Raw genomic sequence first — 16,786 nt, 5'->3', positions numbered from 1 at the left:
TGGACTCAAGTGATCTGCCTGCTTCAGCCTCTCAAAGTGGTGGGATTACAGGCATGAGCCACCTTGCCTGGCCCAGCTTCTCAAAAGCCATTTTATTTATATCATTTTTAAAATACTTTAAGCTAAATATAAATTTATTGAGGTAGCATTTGCAGTAATTCTCCATTTGAATTCCCATTTGTTTCCTAATCTTACCCTAAGAGTTATATTAAAACAAATGGATAAAAAGATTAAAAAATTATATCATCATAGTAGTACCTTGAACTTATGAATCTCTTTAAATTAATAGTTTATCCTTTCAACAATCTTGTAAATTAAGTAGAGGTGGCATTTCCAAGGCAATACAGGTAAAGAGATTAGTAACTCTAGTGTTACTAACAGTATTCTTTTATTGTCAGTGGTCTCTGAGGGACCCAGTAATAATACCCTTTTTCCCTATTCAAATCTAGAGCCACGTGATAAACAGAAAAATAGTTCATAGATGGGGAACAAGTATTTTCATTACTGTTAAAAGCTAAATTGAAAGACTCAACTTTCCTTCACATCTAGACCTTGGAACAGCCCACTGGAAAGAATGTTTGAGTGAGCTGATCAGGCACACCTATCCAGGCTGCTTAATTCCACATGGGCTTGTCCAAGTGGAGAGGGAAGGAGCAAGACAATCCTTTAGCTCAAGATTTTTGCTAGATTAGTACAACCCAATTAGGAAACATGCATCAGTCAAATGGCAGTTACCAGGTATGTCACTTTCCTCTTCAGGGAGCAGAAAATGGTAGGACAAAATGCCAGAAGTATTTAGGGAACATTTCTCATGTAAACAGAAGAGTGGAGAACATCCTAATGTTTATCAGAGATTAAATTTTGCATGTTATTTATCATCTGAAGAATCAGACAATTCTAAATTGTCTCATAATCAGAGTTTATATGTTAATTCTTTCTTTGGAATGCTTTTTCTCTTTGAAAGTCAACAATTTTAAGGCATCAGTGGGGTATGTGACTCATATTTTAGAAATTCTCATTTGAAAAGCCTGCTTAAAAGAATACAGAACAACAAAGATACATTTATTACACATTATAATGCAAATTTTAAATACATATTCGAAAATTATGGACACATGTAGTATAAACAAAAACTGCATATTGATTGTAAACTTGTATAGACTTATATTATCATTGTAGGTTGCCAATGCCATGAAAAACTCATTACCATTTGATGCTCCTGATTCTACACAAGAAGGCCAGAAAGTCCTTAAAGTTGAAGTCACTCCAACAGTGCCGAGGATTTCTCGGACTGCAATTACAACAGCTTCAATCCGTCGTCATAGATGGAGAAGAGAAGGTGAGTACAAAATCCCCATAGTCCACACATGGAGTCAAGTAAATTTATCACTGTTTTTACAGACTGTCTTAGCACATGATATTAAAAGACCCTGTATAATTAAAGTAATTTTTTTTGTTAAAAATATCACTAGAAATGTGACTAAATGTCTAAAGTTATTTTAATATGTATTTATAAAATAGATGTTTAGATTGCTGTATAAAGATTAAAACAAAATAAGATGAGGTTAAATTTTGTCTTTTTTTGAACTAAATAAGAACAATAGGAAAGAAGTTGCTTTAACCTTGTTACCATACTGGGAAAAAAAAGGTGCACATATGAGCACTGTGGGAAGAACTATATAACTGGCCAAACTAACAGTATAATGCAAGCTATTCATAAAATGATTTATTCTTGATTTTGGATTTTTATCTTTGCCTTTCCTTTTTTTGTAAGTGCTGAATCCAGCAGTATTTCATACACATGGTACTTGAATAGTCAAGCTGTCTTGCCCTAAGAGATATTGCCATTTTAATGATCCTGATTTTTCTGTCTTAATTCATTTGCAAACCTCACATTGTTCATCTGCTGCCTTATGTGTGTGCATGCTGTGCACACACATGTAACTATATAAATAGTGTTTGTGTTTATATCATATCCATATATACATTCTCTTATCTGCCTGGGTCAAAATGCTCAGAAAATAATAGAGCAGCATAAAAGCACTAAAATGTTATATGTTGAATCCCAGATGGCTTTGACTTCTCAAACGAGGCTGACTCGAGTATTCCTGGCTCCCCGATCCAACACGGCTCCACTGACCTAGGGATCAAACGTGTGCAAGAGGGGGAGGTGCTGGTGCGCAGGACCCCTGAGCATGGCTCGCCGGAGCCCAACTCAGCAACAGCCACAACAGAGGGTAGGACAGAGATGAGGAGGCAGAAGTCAGTGAGGCAGTTGCTGGAGAAGGATCCTGGCTCTCTATCCCCAAGCAGAGCATCTTTCCATTCTAATGTGTGTTTCTAGTACCCCAGGGTGTATTAGCTTCTCCTTGCAAAGCACCCTCTCTCCTCATATGCATAGCACCAGGTCAGGTGCAATCTTTAGTTACCATTTGTGCTGGCCTGGAGTCTGCATCCCTGTGTAATCAAGGAACAGCTTGGCATGGCTACTAACAAGGCAGGGTCCTGTCTCCAAAAGGTCTGCAAATGCTTGGAATTTTTTTATTACTGAGCATGTTTATTCTAACATTAGGAAAGAAAAATGCACCCAGTGGACATGAGCCTTATTCATCAATATGAATGATTTTATTTATACAGTAATTTATTCTTTAAAATTTTGTGAAGAGAGTTTTAAAACATTAGCATATTATCGTTAAGACATTGAAGTGGAGCCAGCTGATTTATCTGTAATTCTGTGGTTTTCAATGGACAATTTCTCAGCTCTTTGACAAAGTATGCTGATATTTATTGGCTTTATCATCTGTAGATTAAGTTGCTTAGGCCTAACTAGTAAACTACTGATACCTTCTAGAAATGTGCTATCCTGATGCACAGTACATTTTACAATTTATTGTAAATAATGGTTGTATTCAATTCAATGGAATTAAAATGTATTATTCTATTTAGAAGTCAGATATCCTAGTAGAGCCTTATTTCTACAATGTAGGTATCGCAACATGGAGGGGTTTTTTAATACCCTTCCCCCCGAACCCCCATCTGTAGAAGAATGCTTCGCTTTGTTGGAAAAGTATTTACTTACTGTTTTGCATGTAATGCCGTAGGAATTTTTAGCTTTGTAAAAGAGGGAACTGTAGCCAGTTTTTAAAAAATTATTTAATGTATTGCTACTGTGGAACCTTTATACTTATTTATGAAATCAAGCAAGTAGCTTTAAAAGAGGTTATATATTTTTACTTAAAGACCAAACATACATAAAGCAGTTAATTTCCACCATAGGGAACTCTTGCTCTTTGGTGCATTAGAAATTTGAGCATGCTCAGTAAGAATCTAAATCTACCCTCTGTTCCCTTGCCCATTTACCCAGATTGACCTTAATTCATTTAACAGTGTTGCATGTGCATGACCTAGGGACCCAAAAAAGTTGGTGCTGTTTGAGAGATCCTTTAAATGGCTCTGAAAGATGGCAGCGTTCCCTTTTTCCCCTGTATCTTATTACATTATCCCTAGGAGTAAGTTTTATTTGTATAAACACATAACAATAAAAAGATGAATAGATGTGGAACCCAGAGTTGGCCTAAACTGAACATTCCTGAATGACTGAGCCACTTATCTACTACTATTGCTAGAATATTGGAAGTATTTATGCTAAATATAGTACTATGTTAATCAACAGTTGCTGAAATTCCAGAAAGTGTGGGATTAGATTGAAGCATTCCTTCCAATACATCAAGTCATACACTTTGAAACAAATGAACCAAAATAGTAGTTCCTTTTTAATATCCTATAAAATATTAAAATATCCTATTTTAATATCTATCACTGGTAAAATTTCAATTTGGGGGAGGGAGGGAGAGGGTGTAGCCACAAGGAAAGAGGAATGTTTCCTTATTTTACCTTTTAATCCAGATTATTTGTAGTTTTATTTATTTATTTTTTTGAGGCAGGATCTCACTCACGTCGCCCAGGCAAGAGTGCAGTGGCACAATCAAGGCTCACTGTAGCCTCAACTTCCTGGTCTTAAGTGATCCTCCCACCTCAGCCTCTGGAATAGCTAGGACTACAGGCACGCCACCACAGCCAGCTAGTTTTTTTGTATTTTTAGTAGAGATGGGGTTTTGCCATGTTGTCTAGGCTGGTCTCAAACTCCTGGGCTCAAGCAATCTGCCCACCTCAGCCTCCCAGGGTGCTGGGATTACAGGCATGAGCCACCACCCCTGGCCTATTTGTAGTTTTAAATCAATATTAACAGAAGCCAAATGTGTAAGTAAAGTCAGCCATGAATAGAAAAGTTCATTAAAAATCCATTTCATAGCTTCTTGGCGTTCAGTGTAAATACAAAAAGGAATAAAAAATAAATAAAAAAATTCCATTTCAGATGTCTCCTCTTTGGACCATGAATGGTATTGTTGTCACCTTTGGAGAAAATTACAAAGGAAAAATGTTTTGAGACACAATTGCCTTTTTCTTTCTTGAGGGTTTTTTCTCGACCCCCAGATGGTCTCACTCTGTTGCCCAGGCTGGAGTGTAGTGGCACAGTCATAGCTCACTGTAACCTCAGACTCCTGGGCTCCAGCAAACCTCTGGCCTCAGCCTTCTCAGTAGCTAGGACAACAGGCATGTCACCATGCCCAGTTAATTTTTAAATTGTTTGTAGAGATAGGGTCTTGCTATGTTGCCCAGACTAGTCTTGAACTCCCAGGCTCAAGCAATCCTCCTATCTTGGCCTCCCCAGGTGTGACCCACTGCAGCCAGCCTCCTTAAGATTCATAGCTCACTGCCACCTCGAATTCCTGGACTTAAGTGATCCTTCCACCATTGCCTCCTGAGTAGCTGGGACTATAGGTGGGTGCCATCACATCTGGCTAATTTTTTAACTTTTTATGGAGATAAGATCTTGCCATTTGCCCAGGCTGGTCTCAAACTCCTCAACTCAAGGGATCTGCCTGTCTTGGCTTCCCAAAATGTTGGGATTACAGGCGTAAGCCACCATACCCCACCAAGCTTTTTAAACAGAAGAAAGGAAATTACTAAAACCTATGAAAAGTCTTGGTAATTCTGAACTCTGCTCAAGCTTTTGGATTAACATAGATTATTGACTAGTTTTCTGCTATGATGGCTTTAAATAATTTTACAATTAAAATTGGGTTTATTACATGTTGAAATTGAAGGGACAATATAAGCCCATCACTTACTTTTCTCCTGATTGTCAAGTACATTCTATTTGTGACTTTTAAAGCTGGAGTTAAGATTATTACTAAACTGGCCAGGCACGATGGCTCATGCCTATAATCTCAGCACTTTGGGAGGCCCAGGCAGGTGGATTGCTTAAGCCCAGGAGTTTGAGACCAGCCTGGGCAACATGGCAAAACCCCATCTCTACAAAATATACAAAAATTAGCCAAGCATGGTGGCAGATGCCTGTAGTCCCAGCTGCTTGAGAGGCTGAGGTGGGAGGATCACTTGAGCCTGGGAGGTTGAGGCTACAGTGGGCTGTGATCGTGCCACTGCACTCCAGCCTATACAACAGAGTGAGACCTTGTCTCAAAAAAGAATAAAAATAAATAAATGTTTTTAAAAATTATTACTAAACTGAAGATAATACCTGTGATTAAAGTACAATCAGTATTCCATTATATATACTAAGCATTTCTTAGTATATAAAATATCAGTAGATTCTCTTGCATGGTGGCTTTTATGTTACCATCTTTTTTATGGCCATATTGCTTGGGCATCAGATCTGCATGTAGCAAGATTCAGAAGCTAGCACTAAGTCTCTCAGTCTCCTTTCCTAATAAATATATCTAATGATACATTTCTGTTCACTCCAGTTTTATATCACTAATATCAATTCTGACCCAATAACTATCCTTTCTTGGGCATTTTGGAGTTCTTTATACTAATTGTAAGTAAATTACTAAAATGTATCATATGAATATAATTTAAAGTTTTTATTTTGAGGTACATTATAAAAGTACATTATATACAGTTCTTTTGAAGAGGTTGAGAGAAGTGGTGTCAGCTGCTACTGTTCTTAGTAAATGCATTTTCATATGGCTTTGCATGATGATTAAAGATTATTAAACTGCTGGATATAATAAGGTGCCTTTTGCTTTAAGGATAGCTTATTTCATTCTTTAGAAGGAAGAAAATAATCCATATGAGTAAATATAGCTAAGTAAATAGTTTATTTTTCCAGGTGCTATGTTAAATAAAAGATTGTGTTTAAATATTTTGTATATATTTTGCTTAGGTAACCTATATCTCTAATACTTGTTTAGATTCTTTCCTAACATTTTTACCTTACCTGTAATGTTGATATCTGTTTTGTAGATTCAGATTAAACTTTACGGAAGTCTGGAAAATGTATTTAATAGGTAGCAAACCAATATGAGTTATTGAAAGAAGCAAATGTATTACTTTCTAAGAGAATATTGATCATACTCTCAGTAAGAGAATTGGCTTTCTGTAAACTGCAAGCTCAGTATATTATATATTCTTCTCTTCTTCCTACAAAAACCCAAGATAAGAATTCTGTTGTTGGCCGGGCGCGGTAGCTCATGCCTATAATCCCAGCACTTTGGGAGGCTGAGGTGGGCAGATCACTTGAGGTCAGGAGTTGGAGACCAGCCTGGCCAACATGGTGAAATACTGTCTCTACTAAAAATACAAAAATTAGCTGGGCGTGGTGACACACGCCTGTAATCCCAGCTACTCGGGAGGCTGAGGCAGGAGAATTACTTGAACCTGGGAGGCAGAGGTTGCAGTGAGCTGAAGATCGTGCCACTGCACTCCAGTCTGGGTGACAGAGCGAGACTGTCTCAAAAAAAATAAATAAATAAATTATTTTGTTAACTGCAGTTTCTGCATGAAATGAAATGTGATGGGACACTATAGTATTTTGTGATTATGACAATACATCTCAATACTAAGAATCTAAAATATAGAAATAATTACATAAAATATTATCAAAACATACCATATAGAAAATATAAATCCTTAAATACCCCTGCTGGTTCCCTACCACTGCTCTCTGATATTTTCTTCACATTAATTGATCAAAATATGGAAACCAGTGAGTAGAAAAGGCCATAGACAAAATATGACTGTGAAGTTACAGAAGCAATATAGTTTTGAGTTATTTAAAAAATTTGCTAGTTCCATGTTAAAGGTTCTAAAACCATATAGAGGCAGTTAACCAACCACTGAGTAAATATAAAATTTTATTATAGTTAAAAAGAGTTTGGCCTGTAAGCATAAATGGGTTTTTGGTATAATTCTGGATAACCGGAATTAGAAGAGGGTCTCTTTTGCACATCTTATGGTGGGTTAAAGAAGGTATGAGGGGAAAAGTTTTTTTTTTTTTTCCAGTAGGTAGATATGGTCATTTCAGAAGAAGAATGATAGTGTATTATAAAAATTTGTTAACAAACTGTTGTATTTTACCTAGTCGTTTTACATGCCTAAATATTGACAGTATACTAGATATGTTTGTGGATAGTTTTACAAAAACTGGACTAAATAAAGCTAAACTAACATGTATTAGCATAGTAGAATTCTGTGTAGATTAAGATTTCCCCTAAATTATTTAGGGGAAGTGTTGATAGTAGGGCCATTGACAACCTATAGGAAACATTGCCCAAGAGATAAGGTCAGTGTTGTTATTCACAGCTGCTTCTTATTTAATTTAGCTATTGCTGAGTCTGTCTGATTTGTTTTCTTAGGTGCTGAGGGTGTAAATGGAGGAGAGGAGTCTGTAAACCTGAATGATGCAGATGAAGGATTTTCATCAGGGGCCTCCCTCAGCAGTCAGCCAATTGGGACCAAACCATCCTCCTCTTCTCAGAGGGGAAGCTTAAGGAAAGTAGCAACTGGGCGTTCAGCCAAGGATAAAGAAACAGCCTCTGCCATCAAATCCAGTGAGAGCCCTCGAGATTCAGTAGTTCGCAAGCAGTATGTACAGCAACCAACTGATCTTAGTGTAGATTCAGTTGAGCTGACACCAATGAAGAAACACCTGAGCCTGCCTGCTGGCCAGGTGGTGCCAAAAATCAATAGCTTAAGTCTAATCCGGACAGCCAGTGCTTCCTCAAGTAAATCATTTGACTATGTAAATGGCAGTCAAGCAAGTACCAGCATTGGGGTTGGCACTGAGGGAGGTACTAATTTAGCAGCCAACAATGCTAATCGATACTCAACTGTCAGTCTGCAGGAAGACCGGCTAGGTCAAGCTGGCGAAGGTAAAGAGCTCCTCAGCCCAGGAGCCCCCTTGACCAAGCAGTCTCGATCCCCAAGTTTCAATATGCAGCTAATATCCCAGGTGTAGTTTTGACATCCTCCCTCATCTTTCTGCTTACCTTTTAAACTGAACATTTCATTGTGCAAGAAGACACTTCATCCCACATTGTGAAAATATTGGTCACTGTTATCAGATTTCATTTAGTTTAGGTATCTTCATACTGTATTTTGTATCAAAACAGCAATAAGGTTTTCTTTATCCCTCTTTCCTACGTCTTCTCTTCACCTATTCCTTGTAAATGTGTTTGTGAAGCAGTATAAAATGTTTGCCTTTTCCATGCCTTCCTTTCTCCTTGGGTGATGTGCAATCCATCGTAGGCTGATCGGTCCCATTTCAACACTGTGAGACTGAGGATACATTAGAGGAAATGGTGTATATGATCCCTATGAAACGATTCTTTGGCTTTTGTTTAAAAACAAAACGGGTTTGTTCTCATAATCTATAGAACTATGAAGATTACTGGATCATATTTTTTTCTCTTAACCAGGAGTGCCTCAGAGATTCTGCTATGACTTTGGACTTCTCTGAGTCTGTGCAATCATTTTCTGGAGAAGCATGGGGAAAGGTGGTAGACTGCTGCACTTTTTCATTAAAATGAGGGTAGCTCTTTCTCCACCCCCCCCCATCTCCTTTATCCCGAAGATATAAATGTTCAATTACGGAGGCATTTAAATCAAGTTGTGACCACCTCCATTGGAGGGCAGGACTCTTGATTGTGTAATTGATAATGCACTTTCTCAATGGCTGTATAGTCATTATTAACATGTCTTCCCTCTTCCCCACAAGGACATATAAGGTCATTTCTGTCCTTCAAGTTTGGCCAACTAACAAATCAGAATCTGAGGGGCATGTTCTATTTCCCAGGAATGATTGACACTTTGGTGCTGGGGTTTTGTGGGGGCGGGGGGTAGTTTTTGTTTAGCTTTTGTGGAGATTGTGTGTGTGAGAGGAGATTTGATTTTTTTTTCTTCTTTTCCTTTGTGAGCTGATGGCTGAAGTGTAACAGTACATCTTCAGGTAAAGAGAGGGATTTCTCAATCTACTTTCTGTTATGTCAGACTATAAGAGAAACCCTTTCAGCTGCTTTCTAGATGTACCTAAATTCAGTCAGATATTTTGGATTAAGAAACCTAAAGTCCTGATACATTACATACTCCAAGGAAATATATCAGGGACAGACAATTGGCTGAAACACTGATACTTCAATGTGACACATTTTTATAGAACATTTCTACCAGGGGGTACTGACCTTGATTTCTCCTACAAGGACCACACTGCCTTTGTGTTTAATGTAATGCAATTTGTGTACCTTCTAATCATATATCTGCAGTTCCTCATTTTTATAAAACTTTGAAATCATGCCAGTAAGCTAGATGTTGAATGTATGTAAGTAGCATTTGGTAACTGCTAAGAGGTTACAAAAACATTATTGGTAAAAAAAATTTCCTTAGTTCTGATCTGGTTGGATAAGATTTTATCATAACTTTTCTGGGTCTCAGGCTCTGATGTTTGAAAAAGAAGGGAATATATTGGGTTTTAAAAAAGTGTATGGTGACTTAAACTGTTATAAGTTATCCTTCCACAGAATACATCAGAGCTATCAGTGCTTTGTACATTTAGATGTTTTTACTTGATTATTGTTTAAGAAAAATATACTGAATTTATAGAAAGCAAGTATTCTCCTAATTAGCAAAAGTTAAAATTTTATCTCTACCATTAAAATTATAATAGATTTTGATAAATAACCAGAAAAAACGCCTTTTTTTTTTCACACCTAGCAATCCTCCCATTTTTATTGTAAGGACTTTCTTTTTTCCCTAAGAGACTTTCTGTTAGACTCTTTATATATGAGATGCTTGTTTAAATATGGTGGTCTGTAACATTTTCCAGCTCATGTGAAAATGGAAAACTAGAACCTGAACTAGTATCTACAACATTGCCAAAGTCCAGGGTAAAGCTAAAAGTTGATAAGTAGACAATTTATTGATTTGTGTGTGTCTGTGTGTGTGTGTGTGTATATGGTGTGTATATGTATATATCACAAAGTTGTATTTTAAATATTTTAAATACCCTTTCTTTTAATTTAACTAAGGGATGTCAAATAAATGAAAGGATTTTAAAAATAGCCAAAATAAATGAGCTATAAAGGCCCATAACATACTAAAACAGGCAGTTTCAGGTATGTAAGGAAAGGAACATTATACTTACCTAGAAAGTGAGATCTAAAAAAAAATAAAAAATAAAAAATAAATAAATAAATAAAAAAGAAAGTGAGATCTTGGCTATGGCTGGAGGTCAGTCACTTTATGGCATAAATTATTTGGGAGGTAAAAAGACTGTTTTCAATTCAAATTGTGCATTTATTGGCATCTAAATCTAGCATGATTTTGGTTAAAGCACAAAAGAAATACCACATAATACCAAATTACAGCAAATGTTAGAATAAATACAACAAAATTTTCCTTTGGCTAGAAATCTTATGTTATACCTGAAAAATTGGTTTTAAAAAATGTTCATCTTGGCCAGGCGTGGTGGCTCACGCCTGTAATCCCAACACTCTGGGAGGCTGAGGTGGGTGAATCATGAGGTCAGGAGTTCGAGACCAGCCTGGCCAACATGGTGAAACCCTGTCTCCACCAAAAATTACAAAAAATTAATTGGGCATGGAGGCAGGCGCCTGTAATCCCAGCTACTCGGGAGGCTGAGGCAGGAGAATCTCTTGAACCCGGGAGGTGGAGGTTGCAGTGAGCCAAGAATGCGCCACTGTACTCCAGCCTGGGCAACAGTGCAAGACTCCGTCTCTGAAAAAAAAAAAAAAAAAAAAAAAAAAGTTCATCTTAGAGGATTTTATTTATCTGTATGTATATACATATATGTTTGTATGTATACATACCCATATTAACATTTTATGACCCTGTAACATTTGTTTTCTATTCTTTTAGGTGATGTGAGTTGACCTCAGTGAAGAAACATTTCATTTAGTCTAAGCCTTGCATTCAGGGTCTTACAACAGATTTCTTGTGCAAGAATTATTATTAGTTAAAATGGAAGGTGTTAGTTTAACAAACTGAGAGTCAAATTTTCTAAGTTTTTAAATATGCATTTTAACATGCATTATTTTTGGCATTTAATTTAAAATAGTTTTGTTTCATATATACAACAGCTGTTACAGATATATGCCAGCAATATTCATACTTTTTAAACAAGCTTCTGTTATATATTTTCTAATCTCCATAAAAGTCTAATCATCTATGAAAAAGATATTTAGGGAGAAAATACTTGTTTTCTGTAATAAAACAATTAGGTTAGTGCCATGTATGCCAAGTTGGATAAAAGAATACAAAGAAACAGCTGAAGGTTTTGGGAGCTCACTCTGACATTAATTACTAGAAAGCAAACTAAAATGCAAACTGAATAGTTAACTTAGAAGATTTGATTTTTTGAAATAGGGTCTCACTCTGTCCTCTAGGCTAGAGTGCAGTGGCACTATCACGGCTCACTGTAGCCTCAACCTCCCTGGGCTCAGGTGATCTTCCCACCTCAGCCTCTGGAGTAGCTGGAACTTGAGGCATGCACCACCACACCTGGCTAATTTTTGTATTTTTAGTAGAGACGAGGTTTTGCCACGTTTTCCAGGCTGGTCTCGAACTCCTGGGCTTAAGAGATCCACCCACCTGGCCTCCCAGAAGTGCTAGGATTACAGACATAACTACCACACCTGGCCTGAAGATTTTTAAATGTGAAAATATTTCAAGAAGCTAAGGGGAAAATCGTTATTTTAAAATCCTGATCCCCTTAACTTTACCCCTTACCATTCCCCTTACCTTTCCAATTCACTTTTGTCTATTTATTATAGAATCAGAATTGTGCTAAGAAGAAACCCTGGAGATAATCTAGCTAGTCTCCCACTCCCTCACCCCAACCTTCATCCTCAAGAAACAGAGGCTCAGAGGTTGTGGTGTGATCAAGATCATATACCTAAAGCAGAGCCAGAATCAAACCCAGTCTCCCATGGGTTTGGGGAGGCGGTGGGTTGTTAACTCCATTTTTGCAGTTTCTTTATAGTTCTGGTCTAGTAGTTGGTGAATACAACACATTAAGAAAAGTGTTAAATCCAGAAAAAATGTAGAGTAATCTAGATGGGGAAATGTTGGAAATGTTAAGTATATCTACAGATGTAAGGATCAATACATTATTCTAATTTATGCCTTACTATTTTCTGCCACATAACAGTTGTATGCTGCCATTTTATAGTTGAATACATTTGTTGGGACTTATTTAAATATAAAATAAACCCAGTGAAATGGCTTTGATCAGTGTTTTCTAGTTATTTTAAAGTAATTTTTGAGTCAGCCAGCTTTCAGTCACCAGTGTGGCAAGCTAATTATATTGCACAATAGAGTATTGCAAAGTAAAGATTAAATAAATTTGATTCCATTACTTTTTAATGTAGAAAGAGACTGAATCTTATGCTTAGAGCAAATGCAAGCAATATTTCCTTATGATTGAAAAAGGTTCTATAGTGTGAAGCTTATGATTCCATAATGGAACAGTGACCGTGATGTCATTTAAAGTGTGTATATACCATATAAAATGTCTTAAATGCGGTAGTCTCAGCTATATAAGCTCAGTATTTCCAGTCTGTATTCTCAGATTCCATCTAGTAACTTTAAATTAATTAAAATTGTTTATTAGACACTGGAATACTGAGAATAACTTCTTTCAGATTGTTTTGTTTGCACTACTTTTGTGAATATTTTAATGAAGTGGAGTCCATTTTTGAGTACTTCAGTTGTTGACAATCAGTTGTCTCGTTTAAATCTCTGCATGTTCATTTGTAAATAAAAAATGTAGTACCTGTCTTTAGGGGTAGTCCCCTATTTATTACAAACACTGGCAAGGAATATCTCTCCATTTCTGACCTTGGATTACAAAGTATGTTTTGGGTTTTTCTTTTTTAATCAGTATTTCAGTTACATCTTTGTTTTCAGCTTTAAAAAGTTTAACAGGTCATGCCAATGATCAGAAAATCTGTAAGAATTTTAGAGCAATTTTTCTACGTACGGCTATGTTAAACAGTCTGAACATGAGACTTTTTCTTTCAAGTTGAAGATTATTGTCATCGTTTTACCACTAAGTTGGTTGAGACACTTACTTGTAATACTTTAATTTTTTTAAAGTGTTTTTAGAAACAAGTTGTTTGAAAACCAATTAGAAATTAGAATATTTGCCAGATTATAAGAAGATGGAATGCAGTGTAAAACTGTTAACAATGCTAATAAAATTATGAGTCATCAGATTGGTACAGTTTTCCCTGCCAAGATGGTCATATTGATAATGTAAGACAAATTTTAGTATTACTTGCATTATGTGTACCTAATAGGTATATCATACCGGTACTGAGCGTATATAGAAAATACTATTCATAGAGGAGTCATCACCACCCAACCTCCTTGCCCGTGTAGGCATATTTCTTCTGAACCTGACCACACAAGTACAACATTTTGGTAACTTCCGTCTTTTCAGTATTTTTGTAATCTTAGCCACAGTCCTATGAGAAATGTACATAAGAGCAAACAATTCAGGATAGAAATTAGCAGAAAGCTGGGAATGATGTGAAATAACTGGCAGCATAGTACAGAAATGTAAGGTATATGTTTTGCTTCTGGATTTTTAGAAATTGTGCTAATCATGTTTACAAATTAAGGCATATTCAGATGTCTGCTATTATGTTTAATATTGATTTGATAAAAAATGGAATTAGGTGTAGCTTAAAGTATAAATGAGTCTTTTTAAAAATGTGTATCTGGAAGTAGGTCTAATAAAGAAATCCTTTTATTTTCAAAGAAATGAACTTAATTGGACAACTCATCCCCAATTACAGAATTGATATCAATATGGTTTGCTGTATTTGAGTATAAACAGCTCAGTGTTAATTATATCAAAGGAAGTTCTTTACATCTTCATTGATTACAAAATTTACCAAAGAAAATGTATCTACCAAATATAATTTTTAAAGTACTTGTTAAGGAATGAAGCCTCTTTAACATATAAAGTATCTTAAAAATATTCTCTGACCTGGAAAATAGGTTTACAGTAGCTACAAGATTCCATTTTAGGTTTTCTTATGTCAATAAATGTCAATATTTTACACTTCCAGCAAAAGTACCCGTTAAAGACTAAATCTAAATATTATTCCTCATAGCACAGTTTCTGGTCTCCTTAAATTAAGGATCCTACTCATCAGGATTGAATAAAAAGGGGGAAATTCCTAAAATTGGTATATTGTATAATATTGTGGGTTAAGTAAAATTTAGGGGGGCATTATGGAAATGTACCTATTTTAAAGGGCAGTGGCAATTACTATAATATTGGTTAAGCTGGTAAAGTTTGTTAAATAATTTATGTCCATGATCATTCTGAGTGTTTTTTTCTTTGCAGAAAAACAGGATTGGGTTAAGAAAAGCTAAAATACTCATTTTTTAAAAATGTATAGCCCAATAAGAACTAAATGATTTATTTCAAAAGTTAAATAATTTTTTTTGGAAATCATGAAATGTATTTGCATATTGATGTTCCAAACAGGTTTTATGTATTGTTTTTTACAGCAGGGAGTAGTTGAAAAGTAATGAGTATATTGATTAGCTGTCTTGGAAAGAGAGGATTGGCTTTCTAACAATCACTGATACAGGTTTGGGTTTGGGGGGGGGGTTGTTTGTTTGTTTGTTTTTAAGTTTTATCATCCATACTGAATTGAGAGATATGCTCCATGTTTAAAAATATTTGTAATAAGTTCATCTACTTGACACTGAATCTTTTTTATTCTTACTCTAAAATTATTCTGGCTTTACATTCAGTTTAAGTGGTTAAGTGAAACAGTTTTTAGGGTGCAAAAATTATTTTCCCACTGTTTTTCTCATGATAATTTGAGTCTCCTGAGCTATAATTTCTGAAGGATTTTTACTACTTTGGCATTATGTAATCTGATCTCTGTCACAATGATAGTAAATAAGAACTATCTCACTTTCATATGTTTGCTTCATAAAAGGATATGGAATGTACACATCAGCTCTTTTTTTTTTTTTAAACTAGCATCAACCTATAACTTGGTATAAACTTCCCAAGTATTTAGAGAATAGTGCTGGTGAAAATTTAAATAGGATAGGCATATAGAAATTATGACTTGTATTGAGTGATGTCCTTTCTACCTAGGACTAGTGACAACCTTCATTTTTTCAGAGCTGAAGAAAAAACCGTGAATTTAAGATCATATTTATTGGTGCATGTAAGCCATTATCCTGTCTTAATGAACCGATTAATGCTGTTGATTGTTGAAATGTGAAATGTAGTCACTGTTGACCTTGTAAATATCTGCCAGAGATGAAAAAATATTTTAAATTATTGTAAATAAAGATGTATAAAATTCAGTATCAGTCTGCAATGCAGAAACATATCTTAGATGTTAAAATACTGTGTTTGAGAGATGTGTAATTTACCCTTAGATGTATCTAGTTACGTTAAGAGTGTAAATTTTTTTGTACAGTATAAAAATACAGCTCTATTTGGCTTTTAACTGGATTTCCCTGAGTTGATTTTATCTTACCTAAATTTTATATCTTAAAAGGGTCTTTTCATATTTTTTCAAAGTGTACCATTTTTATTTTATATCTGAACCTTTATATCATACCCTATTACATTAAGGCAGTATAAAAATTATATTTAATGCCACAAAATAAGAAACAAGACAAAGGCAGGTGTGAAATTAATACATAAAACGTGCCATATAGTTCTGTAGTTAATTACAGGGGTACAGATTTAGCACTGAACGTTAAAGCAGCCAAATGTAAAGACAGAAGTAAGATTAATTACATAATTTTCAGATTCCTTAAGATTCAACAAGTTTCTTAGGTGAAGCACAAATATTTCTAATGTTAAAATATTTTCTTTCCTGGGTCCTTGTAAAGAGGAACCAATATTATTATAATACAGTTTACAATACAATTTATGAAGGTGCCTGTTTCTTCACACCCTTACCTGCAGTTAGTTCTCTTATCATTAAACTTTTTGGCCTCTCCCACATTGTCTTTCCTAAAGATACTTTAGCCTTCGCTTGGAACATGGGTTTAATCAAGGGTTAAGCCCTAGGCCCTTTTTCCTTTCCCTTTCTTTACATGCATTTTCTGGAAAAATCTCTTTTGTGCCTTTTTTCTTTATGACTGTTATTCCTTGCTGAGTCAAAGTTTTATTCTCCATTTTATTTCAGATTCAAGCAAAGTACATTATCTTTTTGATATTTATTATCCCTTAATCCAAAGATTGGCAGATCCAGAACCAAGACTGTGTTTTTCTCTTTGATTCTGGATCTGCATTAGTAAGGAAGGATGAGATTCACAAGCTGACAGTTCCAATTTTTTCCCTTTATTAGAAATGTAATAGTTGTTCATTTACAAAATACAGAAAAAGGGCCGGGTGTGGTGGCTCACGCCTATA

General features: G+C 35.5%; 1 protein-coding gene across 10 annotated transcripts in view; it reads left to right on the top strand.

Moving 5' to 3' along the window:
• HYCC2 (hyccin PI4KA lipid kinase complex subunit 2) overlaps nt 1–15,874 on the top strand; it is a 95,436-nt gene extending 79,562 nt beyond the window's left edge. For 5 of the 10 annotated variants that reach the window (XM_019021811.2, XM_019021813.3, XM_019021812.3 and 2 more), the window contains 3 exons: nt 1,180–1,339; nt 2,070–2,237; nt 7,722–15,874. In XM_019021811.2, coding sequence (XP_018877356.1) covers nt 1,180–1,339; nt 2,070–2,237; nt 7,722–8,323 — 930 coding nt within the window. In that variant the 3' untranslated portion in view covers nt 8,324–15,874. The remainder of the gene's footprint in view (nt 1–1,179; nt 1,340–2,069; nt 2,238–7,721) is intronic. The other 5 variants (XM_019021815.3, XM_019021818.3, XM_019021817.3 and 2 more) reach the window with 1 other exon arrangement.
• The last annotated feature ends 912 nt before the right edge of the window (nt 15,875–16,786 follow it).

Source organism: Gorilla gorilla, chromosome 11 (genome assembly GCF_029281585.2).
Source record: "Gorilla gorilla gorilla isolate KB3781 chromosome 11, NHGRI_mGorGor1-v2.1_pri, whole genome shotgun sequence".
NCBI lineage: Eukaryota > Metazoa > Chordata > Mammalia > Primates > Hominidae > Gorilla > Gorilla gorilla.
This window is presented reverse-complemented; position numbering and strand designations above follow the sequence as displayed.